Here is a 25301-nt window from a genome sequence, read left to right as displayed (position 1 = left end):
CTGAGGTATAGTCAGGTAGAGACTGAGGTATAAAGTCAGATAGAGACTGAGGTATAGTCAGGTAGAGACTGAGGTATAAAGTCAGATAGAGACTGAGGTATAGTCAGGTAGAGACTGAGGTATATAGTCAGGTAGAGACTGAGGTATAAAGTCAGATAGACTGAGGTATAGTCAGGTAGAGACTGAGGTATAAAGTCAGGTAGAGACTGAGGTATATAGTCAGGTAGAGACTGAGGTATAAAGTCAGATAGACTGAGGTATAGTCAGGTAGAGACTGAGGTATAAAGTCAGGTAGAGACTGAGGTATAGTCAGGTAGAGACTGAGGTATAAAGTCAGGTAGAGACTGAGGTATAGTCAGGTAGAGACTGAGGTATAAAGTCAGATAGAGACTGAGGTATAGTCAGGTAGAGACTGAGGTATATAGTCAGGTAGAGACTGAGGTATATAGTCAGGTAGAGACTGAGGTATAAAGTCAGATAGACTGAGGTATAAAGTCAGGTAGACTGAGGTATAGTCAGATAGAGACTGAGGTATAAAGTCAGGTAGAGACTGAGGTATAGTCAGATAGAGACTGGGGTATAAAGTCAGGTAGAGACTGAGGTATAGTCAGGTAGAGACTGAGGTATAAAGTCAGGTAGAGACTGAGGAATAGTCAGGTAGAGAATGAGGTATAAAGTCAGGTAGAGACTGGGGTATAAAGTCAGGTAGAGACTGAGGTATTGTCAGGTAGAGACTGAGGTATATAGTCAGGTAGAGACTGAGGTATAGTCAGGTAGAGACTGGGGTATAAAGTCAGGTAGAGACTGAGGTATAAAGTCAGGTAAAGTGAGTTCAGGTTAATGTCTCTCTGGATAGGTACTCAGGTACATTACACTGGAGTCCCTTTGTGAGGTGAGTGGGTTCGCCCCTCTCTTCCCTTCTCTCTCCTTCCCTACTCCCTCTTACTTTCTTTTTCTATCTCTCCTTCTCTCCCTCCCTCCCTGCCCCCTCTGTTGATTGTGGCTATTATGTACCCACGGCCTGGGGATGTAGCTACCTACACACACACACACACACATAAACACATAAACACAGCTACTGCAGCAATTACCAAACAGTGTTAAAGTGGGATTGAATCAGAGGAGGAAATAATTGACATTCTGCATGCCCAACACACACACACACACACACACACACACACACACACACACACACACACACACACACACACACACACACACACACACACACACACACACTACAGGAGGCTGCTGAGAGGATAATAACCACAGCTGGAACAGAGGGAAGGGAAGGGCATCAAACTCATGGAAACCACTAGTTCCTCTCCAGACGTTACAATGAGCTTGTCTCCCACAATTAAGGTGCTACCAGCCTCCTGTGATACACACACTACACTCCCACACCGAGAGAGACAGACAGACAGACAGACAGACAGACAGACAGACAGACAGACAGACAGACAGACAGACAGACAGGGAGACAGACAGGGAGACAGACAGGGAGAGACAAAGAGAGAGAGAGAGAGAGAGAGAGAGAGAGAGAGAGAGACAGAGGGAGAGATTAAAATATCCACTGCCTCAGATCTATCCATCAGGTCAATACTCTCTGTCTGATATGTAGAAACCAGTATTAAGATTTGACACACAAACCGAGCTGCTGCGTAAGGCAGTGTGACGCTGTGTCTGAGCACCGTACAAGGTAGAGGGGTAGCGGGCGGGAGTCGGGTTCGGGGCGGGGGTAGGGGAGGAGTTATCCGGCCAGTATAAAGCTTCCAGGGCTTGGGGTTGGAAAGGGAGTTCCCTGGTCCACACTGCTGTGAGTTCGCACGTTAAAAACAGAGGGTGAAATCCCCCCCCAGCCCACGGAGACAGAAACACCGAAATAAACGGCACGGATTAACGGATGAGATTGACAGCTGAAGCGCGTTTGGGAGAATTTGTAACATTGAACAGGTTTTGACGCCGCGCTGTTATAAACAAACCCCGGTTGATTTTGCAGACAGAGACACGGAGGTATTATCTACCCCCTCCCTTTGACTCGTTACTATTCCTGCAACATTACCTCAACTTTCCTGTCGGGTTTATTTGGGATACTACTACCTGAACCGTTTTGGATTTAAGAACCTCCTAATTAGGCTACTGTCCTCGGCTGTGTTTCCGCTCCTGGGTTTGGACTAACGTTTTGGATTATTTCTGCTGCTGTGGTGAACACTTGTATCCTTCAAGGATCTCTCAAGAGTGATTTTGAAGGTGCACCGACCGGTAGGTTACGAGTGGTTACTTAACCAGACGGGCCTCGTCTCTCCTCTACACCGCTCACGGCATCAGGTGGCCGGCCACTGCAGAGAGAGAGAGAGTGGTCTAACGCACAGCTCCGCTCTGCCTCGGAGGAAAACGCAGACTCGTCATTGTGTGTGTGTGTGTGTGTGTGTTCGAGTGATAGAGAGAAAGGGAGAGTGAGAGGAAGGGAGAAAAGAGGGATTGAGTGTGTGTGCGTGCGTGCGAGGTGTTGCTTGGACAGACGCAGTGGAAACGTTCCCGTTTTCTTCTCTACTCCCTCACACACACACACACGCAGTCTCGGAGAGCTATTTCACCGACAACACACACACGGAGTGTGATTCTAAGCACGGGGCTCTTCCCGGTGTTAAACGGACGTCTGAAGGGAAATCAATAGCTCAGCCACGTTGACCTGCACGAGATCACGATTTCTTCGCTCTGCGCGTGCTGTGAATGAATAATACAACAGCCAATCACTCACCCACCTCGCGCTGTGTCTAATCTCACCTGGTGTGTGTGTGAGAGGGAGAGTGTGTGTGTGTACGCCAAAGGTTCACGAGGAGGTGTTTCTTGGGTTTACCGTGTACACATCGCTTCACACGGAGGGGATTACCGCACTGCATGCCGCGGCCATGTGGTATAACTTTGTGCCGCTCTAGCGCCAGTTGTCCGTCTACCAGCCTGCAGCCCTGCCTCACTCTCTTTCCGCCCGGCCGCTGTCATCCAGACCTGCGGGTTTCTTCTGACGTGTGATTTTTATATACTACAATAAAACCGCAACAACGAGGAGGAGCACAACACACAAAATAAACAAACAGAAAGAGAGAAAGAGTTGGAATCCTCCTCGTGGGATTTTACCTCCTCCTGTGGATTTTACAACCCTTCGGTGACTCCTCGGCTCCTCTCCTTGGTAGGCTACCAAACCAGTCCACTGCAGTGATAATGCCACTAAGGTCGAGCCTCCTTGCTCCGGCCTCAGCTCTGGGTCTGTGTCGCTGTCTCCTGGCTGTCCTGGTGGTCCTGGGACTGTCCAGACGGGCAGAGGGCCAGCCATGCCCGGCGCAGTGCTCCTGTTCCGGCTCTACTGTGGACTGTCACGGCCAGGGTCTCCGCAGCGTTCCCAGGAATATACCACGCAATGCAGAGAGACTGTGAGTATATGTCGTAGTCACTATATAGAGTTTATTGTCTAGCCTCCCTGAAGTCTATAATATAGACCAGTGGTGTCCAACCAGGGGTATTAGGACTGTAGTCACTATAGTTTATTGTCTAGCCTCCCTGAAGTCTATAATATAGACCAGTGGTGTCCAACCAGGGGTATTAGGACTGTAGTCACTATATAGAGTTTATTGTCTAGCCTCCCCGAAGTCTATAATATAGACCAGTGGTGTCCAACCAGGGGTATTAGGACTGTAGTCACTATAGAGTTTATTGTCTACCCTCCCTGAAGTCTATAATATAGACCAGTGGTGTCCAACCAGGGGTATTAGGACTGTAGTCACTATATAGAGTTTATTGTCTAGCCTCTCTGAAGTCTATAATATAGACCAGTGGTGTCCAACCAGGGATATTAGGACTGTAGTCACTATATAGAGTTTATTGTCTAGCCTCCCTGAAGTCTATAATATAGACCAGTGGTGTCCAACCAGGGGTATTAGGACTGTAGTCACTATATAGAGTTTATTGTCTAGCCTCCCTGAAGTCTATAATATAGACCAGTGGTGTCCAACCTGGGGTATTAGGACTGTAGTCACTATATAGAGTTTATTGTCTACCCTCCCTGAAGTCTATAATATAGACCAGTGGTGTCCAACCAGGGGTATTAGGACTGTAGTCACTATATAGAGTTTATTGTCTACCCTCCCTGAAGTCTATAATATAGACCAGTGGTGTCCAACCAGGGATATTAGGACTGTAGTCACTATATAGAGTTTATTGTCTAGCCTCCCTGAAGTCTATAATATAGACCAGTGGTGTCCAACCAGGGGTATTAGGACTGTAGTCACTATATAGAGTTTATTGTCTAGCCTCCCTGAAGTCTATAATATAGACCAGTGGTGTCCAACCAGGGGTATTAGGACTGTAGTCACTATATAGAGTTTATTGTCTAGCCTCCCTGAAGTCTATAATATAGACCAGTGGTATCCAACCAGGGGTATTAGGACTGTAGTCACTATATATAGTTTATTGTCTAGCCTTCCTGAAGTCTATAATATAGACCAGTGGTGTCCAACCAGGGATATTAGGACTGTAGTCACTATATAGAGTTTATTGTCTACCCTCCCTGAAGTCTATAATATAGACCAGTGGTGTCCAACCAGGGGTATTAGGACTGTAGTCACTATAGAGTTTATTGTCTAGCCTCCCTGAAGTCTATAATATAGACCAGTGGTGTCCAACCAGGGGTATTAGGACTGTAGTCACTATATAGAGTTTATTGTCTAGCCTTCTTGAAGTCTATAATATAGACCAGTGGTGTCCAACCAGGGGTATTAGGACTGTAGTCACTATAGAGTTTATTGTCTAGCCTCCCTGAAGTCTATAATATAGACCAGTGGTGTCCAACCAGGGGTATTAGGACTGTAGTCACTATAGAGTTTATTGTCTAGCCTCCCTGAAGTCTATAATATAGACCAGTGGTGTCCAACCTGGGGTATTAGGACTGTAGTCACTATATAGAGTTTGTCTACCCTCCCTGAAGTCTATAATATAGACCAGTGGTGTCCAACCAGGGGTATTAGGACTGTAGTCACTATATAGAGTTTATTGTCTAGCCTCCCTGAAGTCTATAATATAGACCAGTGGTGTCCAACCAGGGGTATTAGGACTGTAGTCACTATATAGAGTTTATTGTCTACCCTCCCTGAAGTCTATAATATAGACCAATGGTGTCCAACCAGTGGTATTAGGACTGTAGTCACTATATAGAGTTTATTGTCTACCCTCCCTGAAGTCTATAATATAGACCAGTGGTGTCCAACCAGGGGTATTAGGACTGTAGTCACTATATAGAGTTTGTCTACCCTCCCTGAAGTCTATAATATAGACCAGTGGTGTCCAACCAGGGATATTAGGACTGTAGTCCCTATATAGAGTTTATTGTCTAGCCTCCCTGAAGTCTATAATATAGACCAGTGGTGTCCAACCAGGGATATTAGGACTGTAGTCCCTATATAGAGTTTATTGTCTACCCTCTCTGAAGTCTATGATATAGACCAGTGGTGTCCAACCAGGGATATTAGGACTGTAGTCCCTATATAGAGTTTATTGTCTACCCTCTCTGAAGTCTATGATATAGACCAGTGGTGTCCAACCAGGGATATTAGGACTGTAGTCACTATATAGAGTTTATTGTCTAGCCTCCCTGAAGTCTATAATATAGACCAGTGGTGTCCAACCAGGGGTATTAGGACTGTAGTCACTATATAGAGTTTATTGTCTAGCCTCCCTGAAGTCTATAATATAGACCAGTGGTGTCCAACCAGGGGTATTAGGACTGTAGTCACTATATATAGTTTATTGTCTAGCCTCCCTGAAGTCTATAATATAGACCAGTGGTGTCCAAACAGGGGTATTAGGACTGGAGAAGACTTATGGCAGAGGAGGGTTGCTGGTAAAATTCACATGAAGGGGGTACTTCCGGGGTACTTCCGGGCAGAGCAACATTCAGTCGGTGGTACAGTAACCTTAAAGGTTGGGAACCACTGATATAGCCAGCCATTATCCTAATATATTGATGATATTATCTGCTGTAAAGGTCCTACAACAGAATCCTCCAAAAACGAAGTCATTCTGGTGAAGTGGTTCACAACAGAACCACAAAATAACCTCGTGGCTCGTTTTTATAGAACCGTATTGATAATTAAAAGCAGTGGCGCAGAAAATGGTTCCCATTGGTATCGGACAGATAATTAATTTGGCCCGTTTAAATTCGGTAAGCGGTTCATGAAGTTACAGGTTTATGTTTTGACGTCTCGGGCTGTTGTAAGGCGAAAACCCTCAGCCCGAAACACACACACACATTAACACACACACACACAGCTCGAACTAATCAAAAACGGATTTAGTGAATTTACTTTTAAGCTAATAAAGCCTGTAGGAGAGTTTTATTTTTCTACCCGCTGTGGAGATTGATGTGGTTTTGTTAGGTTAAACTAAAACATTTTCATTTATCCGTCAACAGATTGAACTAATGATCTCCTAATGTAGCCTCCTACAATTAAACTTTAACACCTTGCTTTATGCTGCGCCTCGTTTCGTAGGTTTGAATTATCTCATCATTCCTTTATGCTGCGCATCGTTTCATAGGTTTGAATTATCTCATCATTCCTTTATGCTGCGCATGGTTTCATAGGTTTGAATTATCTCATTCCTTTATGTTTCGTAGGTTTGAATTATCTCATCATTCCTTTATGTTTCGTAGGTTTGAATTATCTCATCATTCCTTTATGTTTCGTAGGTTTGAATTATCTCATCATTCCTTTATGCTGCGCATCGTTTCGTAGGTTTGAATTATCTCGTCATTCCGCTGACTTCTCTGATCTGTAATGGAAAGATCAACATGTCCACGTGTATGCTGAGATTCTCCCCCATCGTTTGTTTTAAATTCAATCATTTAATTGTGGCCTAAATAATGTCAATAACCAGGGTAATACTGGCACAGTGAAGTGTATGTTGTGTGTTATTCAAATCTGTTTTCTAAAAACATGTTTTAAATATGAATGATTGTTTAGTTGTTGTTTTTTGGTCCATATTGTAATTCATCGTGTCGTCTTGTTTCTCCAGGGATCTGAACGCTAATAATCTGACGAAAATCACCAAGGCCGATTTCGCTGGACTGAGGAATCTGCGTGTGCTGTAAGTAGTCGGCTATAGTTATTACAACGGGAACCTTTACAACCTGAAACGTCCGATTTGACAACAGATAATTCATATGAAAACACTGTAATGATTAAAAGTTTTATTTTTTTTGTCGAAAGCCGCCGTTATTAAATTCATATGAGGTTTTATCGCCGAGTCACCACAACGAAGTGATCGAACACATTTTTGGTTGTAGTACTGGGGTCAAAGAAACTAAAACGGACCTAGATATTTATCAGCAAAGCATTAGTAGACTAAACGGGCCTTTTATACAAGTCGTTTTCAGTAGCCTATAAACGGGTTATAGACACACGCTGTAAACTACTGTTTAAAGTTGTTGATATATAACGTTATAGCCTATCAACAAGTTATCACAGTCTCAGTGCAAAATCAGACGTTTTTCCACATTTCTAAATTGCTCCAAACGTCAAATTTCGAAGTTTATAATAATGAAAGAATGAATGCCTGTCGATGAGATTGAACTCATGACCCTCGGAGGAGGGGGAGAGAGACCCAGAGCAGGAGCTGGAACATTAAGTCATCTGCCACCCAGTCACCCCCCCCCCCGGCCGGCCCCCCTAACAAACCCCAAACTACTTGACGGTATAACTCAAAGATTTCTCCAGTGACGACGACGTCCTGTCCATTTAGAGACACAGCTGACCTGGAGTCTGACACAGCTGACCTGGAGTCAGACACAGCTGACCTGGAGTCAGACACAGCAGACCTGGAGTCAGACACAGCAGACCTGGAGTCAGACACAGCTGACCTGGAGTCAGACACAGCAGACCTGGAGTCAGACACAGCTGACCTGGAGTCAGACACAGCTGACCTGGAGTCAGACACAGCTGACCTGGAGTCAGACACAGCTGACCTGGAGTCAGACACAGCTGACCTGGAGTCAGACACAGCTGACCTGGAGTCAGACACAGCTGACCTGGAGTCAGACACAGCAGACCTGGAGTCAGACCTGGAGTCAGACACAGCAGACCTGGAGTCAGACCTGGAGTCAGACACAGCTGACCTGGAGTCAGACACAGCTGACCTGGAGTCAGACCTGGAGTCAGACACAGCAGACCTGGAGTCAGACCTGGAGTCAGACACAGCTGACCTGGAGTCAGACACAGCAGACCTGGAGTCAGACCTGGAGTCAGACACAGCTGACCTGGAGTCAGACACAGCTGACCTGGAGTCAGACACAGCTGACCTGGAGTCAGACACAGCTGACCTGGAGTCAGACACAGCTGACCTGGAGTCAGACACAGCTGACCTGGAGTCAGACACAGCAGACCTGGAGTCAGACCTGGAGTCAGACACAGCAGACCTGGAGTCAGACCTGGAGTCAGACACAGCTGACCTGGAGTCAGACACAGCTGACCTGGAGTCAGACCTGGAGTCAGACCTGGAGTCAGACCTGGAGTCAGACACAGCTGACCTGGAGTCAGACCTGGAGTCAGACACAGCAGACCTGGAGTCAGACCTGGAGTCAGACACAGCTGACCTGGAGTCAGACACAGCTGACCTGGAGTCAGACACAGCTGACCTGGAGTCAGACACAGCAGACCTGGAGTCAGACCTGGAGTCAGACACAGCAGACCTGGAGTCAGACACAGCTGACCTGGAGTCAGACACAGCTGACCTGGAGTCAGACCTGGAGTCAGACACAGCTGACCTGGAGTCAGACCTGGAGTCTGACACAGCTGACCTGGAGTCAGACACAGCAGACCTGGAGTCAGACACAGCTGACCTGGAGTCAGACCTGGAGTCAGACACAGCAGACCTGGAGTCAGACACAGCAGACCTGGAGTCAGACACAGCAGACCTGGAGTCAGACACAGCAGACCTGGAGTCAGACCTGGAGTCAGACACAGCAGACCTGGAGTCAGACACAGCTGACCTGGAGTCAGACACAGCTGACCTGGAGTCAGACACAGCTGACCTGGAGTCAGACCTGGAGTCAGACACAGCTGACCTGGAGTCAGACACAGCAGACCTGGAGTCAGACACAGCTGACCTGGAGTCAGACCTGGAGTCAGACACAGCAGACCTGGAGTCAGACACAGCTGACCTGGAGTCAGACCTGGAGTCAGACACAGCAGACCTGGAGTCAGACACAGCAGACCTGGAGTCAGACACAGCAGACCTGGAGTCAGACCTGGAGTCAGACACAGCAGACCTGGAGTCAGACACAGCAGACCTGGAGTCAGACACAGCTGACCTGGAGTCAGACACAGCTGACCTGGAGTCAGACACAGCTGACCTGGAGTCAGACACAGCAGACCTGGAGTCAGACACAGCAGACCTGGAGTCAGACCTGGAGTCAGACACAGCAGACCTGGAGTCAGACACAGCTGACCTGGAGTCAGACACAGCTGACCTGGAGTCAGACACAGCAGACCTGGAGTCAGACACAGCAGACCTGGAGTCAGACACAGCAGACCTGGAGTCAGACACAGCTGACCTGGAGTCAGACACAGCTGACCTGGAGTCAGACACAGCAGACCTGGAGTCAGACCTGGAGTCAGACACAGCAGACCTGGAGTCAGACACAGCTGACCTGGAGTCAGACACAGCAGACCTGGAGTCAGACCTGGAGTCAGACACAGCTGACCTGGAGTCAGACACAGCTGACCTGGAGTCAGACACAGCTGACCTGGAGTCAGACACAGCTGACCTGGAGTCAGACCTGGAGTCAGACACAGCAGACATGGAGTCAGACACAGCTGACCTGGAGTCAGACCTGGAGTCAGACACAGCAGACCTGGAGTCAGACACAGCAGACCTGGAGTCAGACACAGCTGACCTGGAGTCAGACACAGCAGACCTGGAGTCAGACACAGCAGACCTGGAGTCAGACACAGCTGACCTGGAGTCAGACACAGCTGACCTGGAGTCAGACCTGGAGTCAGACACAGCTGACCTGGAGTCAGACACAGCAGACCTGGAGTCAGACCTGGAGTCAGACACAGCTGACCTGGAGTCAGACACAGCTGACCTGGAGTCAGACACAGCAGACCTGGAGTCAGACCTGGAGTCAGACACAGCTGACCTGGAGTCAGACACAGCTGACCTGGAGTCAGACACAGCTGACCTGGAGTCTGACACAGCAGACCTGGAGTCAGACACAGCAGACCTGGAGTCAGACACAGCAGACCTGGAGTCAGACACAGCAGACCTGGAGTCAGACACAGCTGACCTGGAGTCAGACACAGCTGACCTGGAGTCAGACCTGGAGTCAGACACAGCTGACCTGGAGTCAGACACAGCAGACCTGGAGTCAGACCTGGAGTCAGACACAGCTGACCTGGAGTTTTTTTACAATGATTAAATGTCAGGAATTGTGAAAAATGTAGTTTAAATGTATTTGGCTAAGGTGAACTTCTGACTTCACGTCTCTGTCTGTCTGTCTGTCTGTCTGTCTGTCTGTCTGTCTGTCTGTCTGTCTGTCTCTGTCTGTCTGTCTTGTAGCCTAATGAAGGCTGGTGTCTGTCCCTCTCTGTGTGTGTGTCATGTAGCCTAATGTCTCCATGGCCTGTCCCTCTCTGTGTGTGTGTGTGTGTGTGTGTGTGTGTGTGTGTGTGTGTGACCGTGTCTCCATGGACTGGCAGGCAGCAGCAGCTGTTATAGTAGTGAATCTGTATCGGTGTCTGTTGCTGCCTCTCCTCAGTGTTAATCTACATGGGAAGTGTCGGGGGGGGAGTTATTTTAACCAGCCGGCCCCAGGGACATGTGTTACCCTCATTAAAACCACACAGGAAGTGATAGAGAGCGAGAGGACCGAAAGACGGAACGAGAGAGCACTCGGTACATGAACCGCAGAGGGAGGAATGCAGTTCAGAGAAGGAAAGAGAGAGGGAGAGAAGGAAAGAGAGAGGGAGAGAAGGAAAGAGGGAGGGAGAGAAGGAAAGAGAGGGGGAGAGAAGGAAAGAGAGAGGGAGAGAAGGAAAGAGAGGGGGAGAGAAGGAAAGAGAGAGGGAGAGAAGGAAAGAGAGGAGGAGAGAAGGAAAGAGAGAGGGAGAGAAGGAAAGAGAGGAGGAGAGAAGGAAAGAGAGGAGGAGAGAAGGAAAGAGAGGAGGAGAGAAGGAAAGAGAGGGGGAGAGAAGGAAAGAGAGGGGGAGAGAAGGAAAGAGAGAAGGAAAGAGAGAGGGAGAGAAGGAAAGAGAGGAGGAGAGAAGGAAAGAGAGAGGGAGAGAAGGAAAGAGAGGAGGAGAGAAGGAAAGAGAGGGAGAGAAGGAAAAGAGGAGGGAGAGAAGGAAGAGAGAGGGAGAGAAGGAAAGAGAGGAGGAGAGAAGGAGAGAAGGAAAGAGAGGAGGAGAGAAGGAAAGAGAGAGGGAGAGAAGGAAAGAGAGGAGGAGAGAAGGAAAGAGAGAGGGAGAGAAGGAAAGAGAGAGGGAGAGAAGGAAAGAGAGAGGGAGAGAAGGAAAGAGAGAGGGAGAGAAGGAAAGAGAGAGGGAGAGAAGGAAAGAGAAGGGGAGAGAAGGAAAGAGAGGGAGAGAAGGAAAGAGAGAGGAAGAGAAGGAAAGAGAGAGGGAGAGAAGGAAAGAGAAGGGGAGAGAAGGAAAGAGAGAGGGAGAGAAGGAAAGAGAGAGGAAGAGAAGGAAAGAGAAAGGGAGAGAAGGAAAGAGAGGGGGAGAGAAGGAAAGAGAGGGGGAGAGAAGGAAAGAGAGGGAGAGAAGGAAAGAGAGGGAGAGAAGGAAAGAGAGGGGGAGAGAAGGAAAGAGAGAGGGAGAGAAGGAAAGAGAGAAAGAGAGAAGGAAAGAGAGAGCACTCGGTACATGAACCGCGGAGGGAGGAATGTAGTTCAGAGAAGGAGAGAAGGAAAGAGAGAAAGAGAGAAGGAGAATAGGAAAGAGAGAGGGAAAGAGAGAGGGAGAGAGTCTTGTAGAAACAGGTTTCTTACCTTGTATGTTTTCAGGTTTAGGATTTCTCCTTTTGCTGGGTTTGGTGTGGGGGGGAGGGGTGTGTGTGTGTGTGTGTGTGTGTGTGTGAGGTGTTGCTCAACTGTTTATTAAAGTGAATGGCAGTGTGGGGTAGGAATTTCTCACATACCTCTAAGAGATTATGTCCTTAAAATATATAGTGTGTGTGTGACTTGTCCTATCAACACACTGAAGTATCCTCTTGTAAATTCTATCCAATTTCAATTTAAGAAGCTTTATTGTCACATGTTACCATTTCTTTCAATTCCATTCAATTAATTTACATTCAATTAATTTCTATTCAATTCAATTTAATGGCCTTTATTGGGAAACATGTGTTAATGTTGCCAAAGCTCGTGAAATAATAATAATAATAAACTAAAGTGAAATAAACAATTAAAAAATGAACAGTAAACATGACACTCACAGAAAGTTCCAAAATAAATGAAGACATTACAAATGTCATATTATGTCTGTATGCGGTGTTGTAACGATGTGTAAATAGGTGTTCCTTTCGGCCCGACCCCGGACTCGAACCAGGGACCCTCTGCAACACATCGAGAACCACCTGCCGCGAAGCGTCGTGACCCATCGCTCCACAAGAGCAGCGGGGAAACAAGAACTTCAAGGAAGTGATGTCACCGATTTGAAACGTTGTCAACCAGGAAGTGATGTCAGCGATTTGAAACGTTGTCAACCAGGAAGTGATGTCAGCGATTTGAAACGTTGTTAGCAAGGAAGTGATGTCACCGATTTGAAACGTTGTCAACCAGGAAGTGATGTCACTGATTTGAAACGTCGTCAACGCGCACCACCACTAACTAGCTAGCCATTTCACACCGGTTACATAGGCATAGATATGGGTTGTATTTACAACTCTGTTTGTTCTTCACTGGTTGCCCTTTTCTCGTGGCAACAGGTCACAAATCTTGCTGCTGTGATGTCACACTGTGTTATTTCACCCAGTAGATATGGGAGTTTATCAAAATTGGATTTGTTTTGAGGGAAATATGTGTCTCTAATATGGTCATACATTGGGCAGGAGGTTAGGAAGTGCAGCTCAGTTTTCCACCTCATTTTGTGTGCAGTGAGCACATAGCCTGTCTTCTCTTGAGAGCCATGTCTGCCTACGACGACCTTTCTCAATAGCAAGGCTATGCTCGCTGAGTCTGTACATAGTCAAAGCTTTCCTTAATTTTGGGTCAGTCACAGTGGTCCGGTATTCTGCCGCTGTGTACTCTCTGTGTAGGGCCAAATAGCATTCTAGTTTGCTCTGATTTTTTGTTAATTCTTTCCAATGTGTCAAGTAATTATCTTTTTGTTTTCTCATGGGTGTAATTGTGTTGCTCTCTCTCCTCCTCTTCCCTCCCACATATCTCCCCCCTACGCTCCCCATCTCTCCCTCCTCCCCGTCTCTCTCCCTCCACCTCCTCTCCCCGTCTCTCCCCCCTCCTCTCCCTCCTCCTCTCTGCCCTCCCTCCTCTCCTGTCTCTCTCCTCCCTCCCTCCCTCTCCCCCTCCCTCTCTCTCCCCCCTCCTCTCTCTTCCCTCCTCTCCCTCCTCATCTCTCCCCCCTCCTCCCCTCCCTCCTCTCCTGTCTCTCTCCCCCCTCCCTCTCTCTCCTCCCTCCTCTCTCTTTCCTCCTCTCCCTCCTCCTCTCTCCCCCCTCCTCCCCTCCCTCCTCTCCTGTCTCTCTCCTCATCTCTCCACAGTCAGTTGATGGAGAATAAGATCAGTCTGATAGAGAGAGGAGCCTTCCAGGACCTGAAGGAGCTCGAGAGACTGTGAGTCAAAACACGGTCGCCATTTTACCCTCCGTACACCTTCTGTACAGACCCCCACCCCACCACACACACCCCATCACACCCCATCACACCACACACACACCCCATCACACCACACCCCACCACGACACACCACACCACACACACCCCACCACGACACACCCCACCACACCCCACCACACCCCACCACACACACCCCATCACACAAAACACACCCCACCACACCATCACACCCCACCACACCAACACACCACGACACACCAACACACCCCACCACACCATCAATCCCCATCACACCCCATCACACCAACAAACCCCATCACACCCCATCACACCAACACACCCCATCACACCACACCACACCAACACACCCCATCACACCACACCCCACCACACCAACACACACCCCATCACACCCCACCACACCAACACACACCAACACACCCCACCACACCACACACACCCCACCCCACCACACCAACACTCACACCCCACAACACACAACCACACACACCCCCATCACACCCCACCACACCACACACACACCATCCATCACACCCCATCACACCCCACCACACCACACACATCCCATCACACCACCACACCACACACACCCCATCACATCACACCACACACACACCACCACACCACACACACCCCATCACATCACACCACTCACACCACACACTACACACCCCATCACACCCCACACACACCCCATCACACCCCACCACACCACACACACCCCACCACACCACACACACCACACCACACACACCCCACCACACACACACACACCCCACCACACCACACACACTACACACCCCATCACACCCCATCACACCCCACCACACCCCATCACACCCCACCACACCCCATCACACCACACACACCCCACCACACCACACCACACACACCCCACCACACCACACACACCCCATCACACACCCCACCACACCCCATCACACCCCATCACACCACACACACCCCACCACACCACACCACACACACTACACACCCCATCACACACACCACACACACCCCATCACACCACACACACCCACCACACCCCATCACACCCCACACACATGATACGTGGACAGTGGACAGTGTTATATGGACAGTGGACAGTGTTATGTGGACAGTGTTATATGGACAGTGGACAGTGTTATATGGACTGTGGACAGTGTTTTATATGGACTGTGGACAGTGTTTTATATGGACTGTGGACAGTGTTTTATATGGACTGTGGACAGTGTTTTATATGGACTGTGGACAGTGTTTTATATGGACTGTGGACAGTGTTTTATATGGACTGTGGACAGTGTTTTATATGGACTGTGGACAGTGATTTATATGGACTGTGGACAGTGTTTTATATGGACTGTGGACAGTGTTTTATATGGACTGTGGACAGTGTTTTATATGGACTGTGGACAGTGTTTTATATGGACTGTGGACATAGACAGTGGGCAGTGTTATATGGACAGACAGTCGGCAGTGTTACATGGACAGACATTGGACAGTGGACAGACAGTGGACGGTGGACACACAGTGGACAGTGGACAGACAGTAGACAGTGGACAGTGGGCAGTGTTACATGGACAGACATTGGACAGTGGACCGACAGTGGACAGACAGTGGACAGTGGACAGACATTGGACAGTGGACAGACAGTGGACAGTGGACAGTGGACAGACAGTGGACAGTGGACAGACAGTGGACAGTGGACAGACAGTGGACAGTGGACAGACAGTGGACAGTGGACAGTGGACAGACAGTGGACAGTGGACAGACAGTGGACAGTGGACAGACAGTGGACAGACAGTGGACAGTGGACAGACAGTGGACAGTGGACAGACATTGGACAGTGGACAGACAGTGGACAGACAGTGGACAGTGGACAGACATTGGACAGTATTAGAGGCTGAATGGGGGGGGGGATTTGGCGTCACAGACAGACAGGTTAGACAGACAGACAGACAGACAGACAGACAGACAGGTTAGACAGACAGGTTGGACGGACAGACACGGACAGGTTGGACAGACACGGACAGGTTGGACAGACACGGACAGGTTGGACAGACACGGACAGGTTGGACAGACGGGATGGACGGAGGGATGGACGGACGGACGGACGGACGGGTCGGACGGAGGGACGGACGGACGGACGGGATGGACGGACGGACGGACGGGATGACGGACAGACAGACAGACAGACAGGTTGGACGGACAGACAGACAGACAGGTTGGACGGACAGACAGACGGACAGGTTGGACGGACAGACAGACGGACAGGTTGGACGGACAGACAGACGGACAGGTTGGACGGACAGACAGACGGACAGGTTGGACGGACAGACAGACGGACAGGTTGGACGGACAGACAGACGGACAGGTTGGACGGACAGACAGACGGACAGGTTGGACGGACAGACAGACGGACAGGTTGGACGGACAGACAGACGGACAGGTTGGACGGACAGACAGACGGACAGGTTGGACGGACAGACAGACGGACAGGTTGGACGGACAGACAGACGGACAGGTTGGACGGACAGACTGGACGGACAGGTTGGACGGACAGGTTGGACGGACAGACAGACGGACAGGTTGGACGGACAGATAGACGGACAGGTTGGACGGACAGGTTGGACGGGCAGATAGACGGACAGGTTGGACGGGCAGATAGACGGACAGGTTGGACGGACAGGTTGGACGGACAGGTTGGACGGACAGGTTGGACGGACAGGTTGGACGGACAGGTTGGACGGACAGGTTGGACGGACAGATAGACGGACAGGTTGGACGGACAGATAGACGGACAGGTTGGACGGACAGGTTGGACGGACAGGTTGGACGGACAGATAGACGGACAGGTTGGACGGACAGATTGGATGGACAGATAGACGGACAGATTGGACGGACAGGTTGGACGGACTGGTTGGACGGGCAGATAGACGGACAGGTTGGACGGACAGACACGGACAGGTTAGACAGACACGGACAGGTTGGACGGACACGGACAGACACGGACAGGTTAGACAGACACGGACAGGTTGGACGGACACAGACAGACACGGACAGGTTGGACAGACACGGACAGGTTGGACGGACACGGACAGACACGGACAGGTTGGACAGACACGGACAGGTTGGACGGACAGGTTGGACGGACAGATAGACGGACAGGTTGGACGGACAGATAGACGGACAGGTTGGACGGACAGATAGACGGACAGGTTGGACGGACAGGTTGGACGGACAGATAGACGGACAGGTTGGACGGACTGGTTGGACGGACAGATAGACGGACTGGTTGGACGGGCAGATAGACGGACAGGTTGGACGGACAGACACGGACAGGTTAGACAGACACGGACAGGTTGGACGGACACGGACAGACACGGACAGGTTGGACAGACACGGACAGGTTGGACGGACACGGACAGACACGGACAGGTTGGACAGACACGGACAGGTTGGACAGACACGGACAGGTTGGACAGACACTGACAGGTTGGACGGACAGGTTGGACAGACAGGTTGGACGGACAGGTTGGACGGACAGGTTGGACGGACAGATAGACGGACAGGTTGGACGGACAGATAGACGGACAGGTTGGACGGACAGATAGACGGACAGGTTGGACGGACAGGTTGGACGGACAGGTTGGACGGACAGGTTGGATGGACAGGTTGGACGGACAGATAGACGGACAGGTTGGACGGACTGGTTGGACGGACAGATAGACGGACTGGTTGGACGGACAGATAGACGGACTGGTTGGACGGACACGGACAGGTTGGACAGACACGGACAGGTTGGACGGACACGGACAGACACGGACAGGTTGGACGGACACGGACAGGTTGGACAGACAGATAGACGGACAGGTTGGACGGACAGATAGACGGACAGGTTGGACGGACAGATAGACGGACAGGTTGGACGGACAGACAGACGGACATGTTGGACGGACAGATAGACGGACAGGTTGGACGGACAGATAGACGGACAGGTTGGATGGACAGACACGGACAGGTTGGACGGACACGGACAGGTTGGACGGACACGGACAGACACGGACAGGTTGGACGGACAGACAGACGGACAGGTTGGACGGACAGACAGACGGACAGGTTGGACGGACAGACAGACGGACAGGTTGGACGGACAGACAGACGGACAGGTTGGACGGACAGACTGGACGGACAGGTTGGACGGACAGGTTGGACGGACAGACAGACGGACAGGTTGGACGGACAGACAGACGGACAGGTTGGACGGACAGATAGACGGACAGGTTGGACGGACAGGTTGGACGGACAGGTTGGACGGACAGGTTGGACGGGCAGATAGACGGACTGGTTGGACGGGCAGATAGACGGACTGGTTGGACGGACACGGACAGGTTGGACGGACACGGACAGGTTGGACGGACACGGACAGGTTGGACGGACACGGACAGACACGGACGGACACGGACAGACACGGACGGACACGGACAGACACGGACAGGTTGGACAGACAGATAGACGGACAGGTTGGACGGACAGATAGACGGACAGGTTGGACGGACAGATAGACGGACAGATAGACGGACAGGTTGGACGGACAGATAGACGGACAGGTTGGACGGACAGATAGACGGACAGGTTGGACGGACAGGTTGGACGGACAGATAGACGGACAGGTTGGACGGACAGATAGACGGACAGGTTGGACGGACAGATAGACGGACAGGTTGGACGGACAGATAGACGGACAGGTTGGACGGACAGATAGACGGACAGGTTGGACGGACAGATAGACGGACAGGTTGGACGGACAGATAGACGGACAGGTTGGACGGACAGATAGACGGACAGGTTGGATGGACAGACACGGACAGGTTGGACGGACACGGACAGGTTGGACGGACACGGACAGACACGGACAGGTTGGACAGACACGGACAGGTTGGACAGACAGATAGACGGACAGGTTGGACGGACAGATAGACGGACAGGTTGGAGGGACAGATAGACGGACAGGTTGGACGGACACATAGACAGACAGGTTGGACGGACAGGTTGGACGGACAGGTTGGACGGACAGGTTGGACGGACAGGTTGGACGGACAGATAGACGGACAGGTTGGACGGACAGATGGACGGACAGGTTGGACGGACAGATAGACGGACTGGTTGGACGGGCAGATAGACGGACAGGTTGGACGGACAGGTTGGACGGACAGGTTGGACGGACAGATAGACGGACTGGTTGGACGGGCAGATAGACGGACAGGTTGGACGGACAGACACGGACAGGTTGGACAGACACGGACAGGTTGGACAGACACGGACAGGTTGGACAGACGGGATGGACGGAAGGAGGGACGGACGGACGGACGGGATGGACGGACGGACGGACGGGATGACGGACAGACAGACAGACAGGTTGGACGGACAGACAGACGGACAGGTTGGACGGACAGATGGACGGACAGGTTGGACGGACAGGTTGGACGGACTGGTTGGACGGACAGATAGACGGACTGGTTGGACGGACAGATAGACGGACTGGTTGGACGGACAGATAGACGGACTGGTTGGACGGGCAGATAGACGGACTGGTTGGACGGGCAGATAGACGGACAGGTTGGACGGACACGGACAGGTTGGACGGACACGGACAGGTTGGACGGACACGGACAGGTTGGACGGACACGGACAGGTTGGACGGACACGGACAGACACGGACGGACACGGACAGACACGGACAGGTTGGACGGACAGATAGACGGACAGGTTGGACGGACAGATAGACGGACAGGTTGGACGGACAGATAGACGGACAGGTTGGATAGACGGACGGGATGGACAGAGACAGACAGGTTGGACAGACAGACAGACAGTCTCTCTCTGACATCAGTGATCCATCAGTGTTCCATCAGTGTTCCATCAGTGTTCCATCAGTGTTCCATCAGTGTTCCATCAGTGTTCCATTAGTGTTCCATCAGTGTTCCATCAGTGTTCCATCAGTGTTCCATCAGTGATCCATCAGTGTTCCATCAGTGTTCCATCAGTGATCCATCAGTGTTCCATCAGCGGTAGCTTCCTGACCACAACAAGCCGTTGTGTAGCAGAGGGAGATGTGATGCGAAGTTTTTTCCAACTGTAGATTGTGGTGCTTGCTTGGCATGTTCACTCCCACAATGCAAGAGTCAGCCCTGAAAGACCCCCCGCCGTGGGGGCACAATGACCTGTCTCTGGTCTGGGGGGGCCGTGGGGGCTCTATCAAAGGAACACAACCTCCAGGGATAAGGGGCCCTGCTGGGCCGCGATGCCCAAAGGAGAGGACTCTAAGCGGGCCTGACGGATCCACACTGACTGCCCCCCATGGAGTGGAGAAACGGTCCTCTCTCTGCCTCGAGACGGGTCGCCCAGGCGGGGCAGGGCTGGGTCAGGAGTCCTGCAGGGTGCAGGGGAGAGGCATGTCCATACATCCACACAGAGACATGGTCACTCACACACACTACTGACCTGTCTCTCTCTCTCTCTCTCTCTGTCTCTCTGTCTCTCTCTCTCTCTCTCTCTCTCTCTCTCTCTCTGTCGCTCTCTGTCTCTCTCTGTCTCTCTCTGTCTCTCTGTCTCTCTCTCTCTCTCTCTGTCTCTCTCTCTGTCTCTCTCTCTGTCTCTCTCTCTGTCTCTCTCTCTGTCTCTCTGTCTCTGTCTCTCTCTGTCTCTCTGTCTCTCTCTGTCTCTCTCTGTCTCTCTGTCTCTCTCTCAATTTCAATTCAATTCAAGGGCTTTATTGGCATGGGAAACATGTGTTAACATTGCCAAAGCAAGTGAGGTAGATAATATATAAAGTGAAATAAACAATAAAAATCAACAGTAAACATTACACATACAGAAGTTTCAAAACAATAAAGACATTACAAATGTCATATTTTATATATATATACAGTGCCTTGCGAAAGTATTTGGCCCCCTTGAACTTTGCGACCTTTTGCCACATTTCAGTCTTCAAACATAAAGATATAAAACTGTATTTTTTTGTGAAGAATCAACAACAAGTGGGACACAATCATGAAGTGGAACGACATTTATTGGATTTTTCAAACTTTTTTAACAAATCAAAAACTGAAAAATTGGGCGTGCAAAATTATTCAGCCCCTTTACTTTCAGTGCAGCAAACTCTCTCCAGAAGTTCAGTGAGGATCTCTGAATGATCAAATGTTGACCTAAATGACTAATGATGATAAATACAATCCACCTGTGTGTAATGAAGTCTCTGTATAAATGCACCTGCACTGTGATGGTCTCAGAGGTCCGTTAAAAGCGCAGAGAGCATCATGAAGAACAAGGAACACACCAGGCAGGTCCGAGATACTGTTGTGAAGAAGTTTAAAGCCGGATTTGGATACAAAAAGATTTCCCAAGCTTTAAACATCCCAAGGAGCACTGTGCAAGAGATAATATTAAAATGGAAGGAGTATCAGACCACTGCAAATCTACCAAGACCTGGCCGTCCCTCTAAACTTTCAGCTCATACAAGGAGAAGACTGATCAGAGATGCAGCCAAGAGGCCCATGATCACTCTGGATGAACTGCAGAGATCTACAGCTGAGGTGGGAGACTCTGTCCATAGGACAACAATCAGTCGTACATTGCACAAATCTGGCCTTTATGGAAGAGTGGCAAGAAGAAAGCCATTTCTTAAAGATATCCATAAAAAGTGTTGTTTAAAGTTTGCCACAAGCCACCTGGGAGACACACCAAACATGTGGAAGAAGGTGCTCTGGTCAGATGAAACCAAAATTGAACTTTTTGGCAACAATGCAAAACGTTATGTTTGGCGTAAAAAAGCAACACAGCGCATCACCCTGACCACACCATCCCCACTGTCAAACATGGTGGTGGCAGCATCATGGTTTGGGCCTGCTTTTCTTCAGCAGGGACAGGGAAGATGGTTAAAATTGATGGGAAGATGGATGGAGCCAAATACAGGACCATTCTGGAAGAAAACCTGATGGAGTCTGCAAAAGACCTGAGACTGGGACGGAGATTTGTCTTCCAACAAGACAATGATCCAAAACATAAAGCAAAATCTACAATGGAATGGGTCAAAAATAAACATATCCAGGTGTTAGAATGGCCAAGTCAAAGTCCAGACCTGAATCCAATCGAGAATCTGTGGAAAGACCTGAAAACTGCTGTTCACAAATGCTCTCCATCCAACCTCACTGAGCTCGAGCTGTTTTGCAAGGAGGAATTGGAAAAAATGTCAGTCTCTCGATGTGCAAAACTGATAGAGACATACCCCAAGCGACTTACAGCTGTAATCGCAGCAAAAGGTGGCGCTACAAAGTATTAACTTAAGGGGGCTGAATCATTTTGCACGCCCAATTTTTCAGTTTTTGATTTGTTAAAAAAGTTTGAAATATCCAATAAATGTCGTTCCACTTCATGATTGTGTCCCACTTGTTGTTCATTCTTCACAAAAAAAATACAGTTTTATATCTTTATGTTTGAAGCTTGAAATGTGGCAAAAGGTCACAAAGTTCAAGGGGGCTGAATACTTTCGCAAGGCACTGTATATATCATATATATATTATATATATATATATACAGTGTTTTTGCAATGTACAAATGGTAAAGGACACAAGATAAAATAAATAAGCAGAAATATGGGTTGTATTTACAATGGTGTGTGTTTTTCACTGGTTGCCCTTTTCTCGTGGCAACAGGTCACAAATCTTGCTGCTCTGATGGAACACTGTGGGATTTCACCCAGTAGATATGGGAGTTTATCAAAATTGGATTTGTTTTCAAATTCTTTGTGGATCTGTGTAATCTGAGGGAAATATGTCTCTCTAATATGGTCATACATTGGGCAGGAGGTTAGGAAGTGCAGCTCAGTTTCCACCTCATTTTGTGGGCAGTGAGCACATAGCCTGTCTTCTCTTGAGAGCCATGTCTGCCTACGACGACCTTTCTCAATAGCAAGGCTATGCTCACTGAGTCTGTACATAGTCAAAGCTCTCCTTAATTTTGGGTCAGTCACAGTGGTCAGGTATTCTGCCACTGTGTACTCTCTGTGTAGGGCCAAATAGCATTCTAGTTTGCTCTGTTAATTATCTTTTTGTTTTCTCATGATTTGGTTGGGTCTAATTGTGCTGCTGTCCTGGGGCTCTGTAGGGTGTGTTTGTGAACAGAGCCCCAGGGCCAGCTTGCTTAGGGGACTCTTCTCCAGGTTCATCTCTCTGCAGGCGATGGCTTTGTTGTGGAAGGTTTGGGAATCACTTCCTTTTAGGTGGTTATAGAATTTAACGGCTCTTTTCTGGAATCTGATAATTAGTGGGTATCGACCTATCGTCTTTGTCTCTCTCTCCCCCTTCTCTCCGTCTCTCTCTCTGTTCTATTTTAAGGGGATGATGTTATCGTCTCCTCTCCTGACCCACCAGGCAGGCAGCTCTTGAGGGAGGTCTAGCCCACTCAGGGTGCTCCGTGCTGGGCAGGGCAGGGCAGGGCATGGGGAGTGGAGCTCTCTGCGGGGGCAAGCTACTGCTAATGCTGCCTTTGAATTATTTACGGGGATGTTTCTGCCCCTTGTTTAATATTTTAACCAGCCGACCTACTGCAGGCCGGGCAGTGGGAGGGAGGGAGGGGTGATGTCATTGGAGAGAGTTGATATTGGCTAGAGAGAGCAAGAGGAGGAGGTAGAGAAAGGATGATGGAATATTTAAGAGGAGGGGGTAGAGATAGGATGATGGAGTATTTAAGAGGAGGAGGTAGAGAAAGGATGATGGAGTATTTAAGAGGAGGAGGTAGAGAAAGGATGATGGAGTATTTAAGAGGGAGAAGAGGAGGAGGTAGAGAAAGGATGATGGAGTATTTAAGAGGGAGAAGAGGAGTAGGTAAAGGATGATGGAGTATTTAAGAAGGAGAGGAGGAGGTAGAGATAGGATGATGGAGTATTTAAGAGGGAGAAGAGGAGGAGGTAGAGAAAGGATGATGGAGTATTTAAGAGGGAGAAGAGGTAGAGAAAGGATGATGGAGTATTTAAGAGGGAGAAGAGGAAGAGGTAGAGTAAGGATGATGGAGTATTTAAGAGGAGGAGGTAGAGAAAGGATGATGGAGTATTTAAGAGGAGGAGGTAGAGAAAGGATGATGGAGTATTTAAGAGGAGAAGGTAGAGAACGGATGATGGAGTATTTAAGAGGAGGAGGTAGAGAAAGGATGATGTAGTATTTAAGAGGGAGAAGAGGAGGTAGAGAAAGGATGATGGAGTATTTAAGAGGAGGAGGTAGAGATAGGATGATGGAGTATTTAAGAGGAGGTAGAGAAAGGATGATGGAGTATTTAAGAGGAGGAGGTAGAGAAAGGATGATGGAGTATTTAAGAGGAGGAGGTAGAGATAGGATGATGTTGTATTTAAGAGGAGGAGGTAGAGAAAGGATGATGGAGTATTTAAGCGGAGGAGGTAGAGATAGGATGATGGAGTATTTAAGAGGAGGAGGTAGAGAAAGGATGATGTAGTATTTAAGAGGGAGAAGAGGAGGAGGTAGAGAAAGGATGATGGAGTATTTAAGAGGAGGAGGTAGAGAAAGGATGATGTAGTATTTAAGAGGGAGAAGAGGAGGAGGTAGAGATAGGATGATGGAGTATTTAATAGGAGGAGGTAGAAAAAGGATGATGGAGTATTTAAGAGGAGGAGGTAGAAAAAGGATGATGGAGTATTTAAGAGGAGGAGGTAGTGAAAGGATGATGGAGTATTTAAGAGGAGGAGGTAGAGAAAGGATGATGGAGTATTTAAGCGGAGGAGGTAGAGATAGGATGATGGAGTATTTAAGAGGGAGAAGAGGAGGAGGTAGAGAAAGGATGATGGAGTATTTAAGAGGAGGTAGAGAAAGGATGATCGAGTATTTAAGAGGAGGTAGAGAAAGGATGATGGAGTATTTAAGAGGAGGAGGTAGAGAAAGGATGATGGAGTATTTAAGAGGAGGAGGTAGAGAAAGGATGATGTAGTATTTAAGAGGGAGAAGAGGAGGAGGTAGAGAAAGGATGATGGAGTATTTAAGAGGGAGAAGAGGAGGAGGTAGAGAACGGATGATGGAGTATTTAAGAGGAGGAGGTAGAGATAGGATGATGGTGTATTTAAGAGGAGGAGGTAGAGATAGGATGATGTAATATTTAAGAGGAGGAGGTAGAGAAAGGATGATGGAGTATTAATTCTCTCGCTTTCTTTTTTAAAAGTTTTTTATTTTTTTATTTTACCCCGTTTTCGTGTTATCCAATTGTTTATAGCTGCTATCTTGTCTCATCGCTGCAACTCCCGTACGGTCACGGGAGAGACGAAGGTTGAAAGCCATGCGTCCTCCGATACACAACCCAACCAAGCTGCACTGCTTCTTAACACAGCGCTCATCCAACCGGAAGCCAGCCGCACCAATGTGTCGGAGGAAACA

At 49.1% G+C, this 25301-nt stretch overlaps 1 protein-coding gene across 1 annotated transcript in view; it reads left to right on the top strand.

Annotated features, from left to right (window-relative positions):
• The first annotated feature begins 1798 nt into the window (after positions 1-1798).
• Positions 1799-25301, top strand: part of LOC135507226 (slit homolog 2 protein-like) — a 640120-nt gene continuing 616617 nt past the window's right edge. The window contains 3 exon segments of the mRNA XM_064926820.1: positions 1799-3431; positions 7066-7137; positions 13771-13842. Coding sequence (XP_064782892.1) covers positions 3223-3431; positions 7066-7137; positions 13771-13842 — 353 coding nt within the window. The 5' untranslated portion in view covers positions 1799-3222.

Source organism: Oncorhynchus masou, chromosome 20 (assembly GCF_036934945.1).
Source record: "Oncorhynchus masou masou isolate Uvic2021 chromosome 20, UVic_Omas_1.1, whole genome shotgun sequence".
Lineage (NCBI taxonomy): Eukaryota > Metazoa > Chordata > Actinopteri > Salmoniformes > Salmonidae > Oncorhynchus > Oncorhynchus masou.
This window is presented reverse-complemented; position numbering and strand designations above follow the sequence as displayed.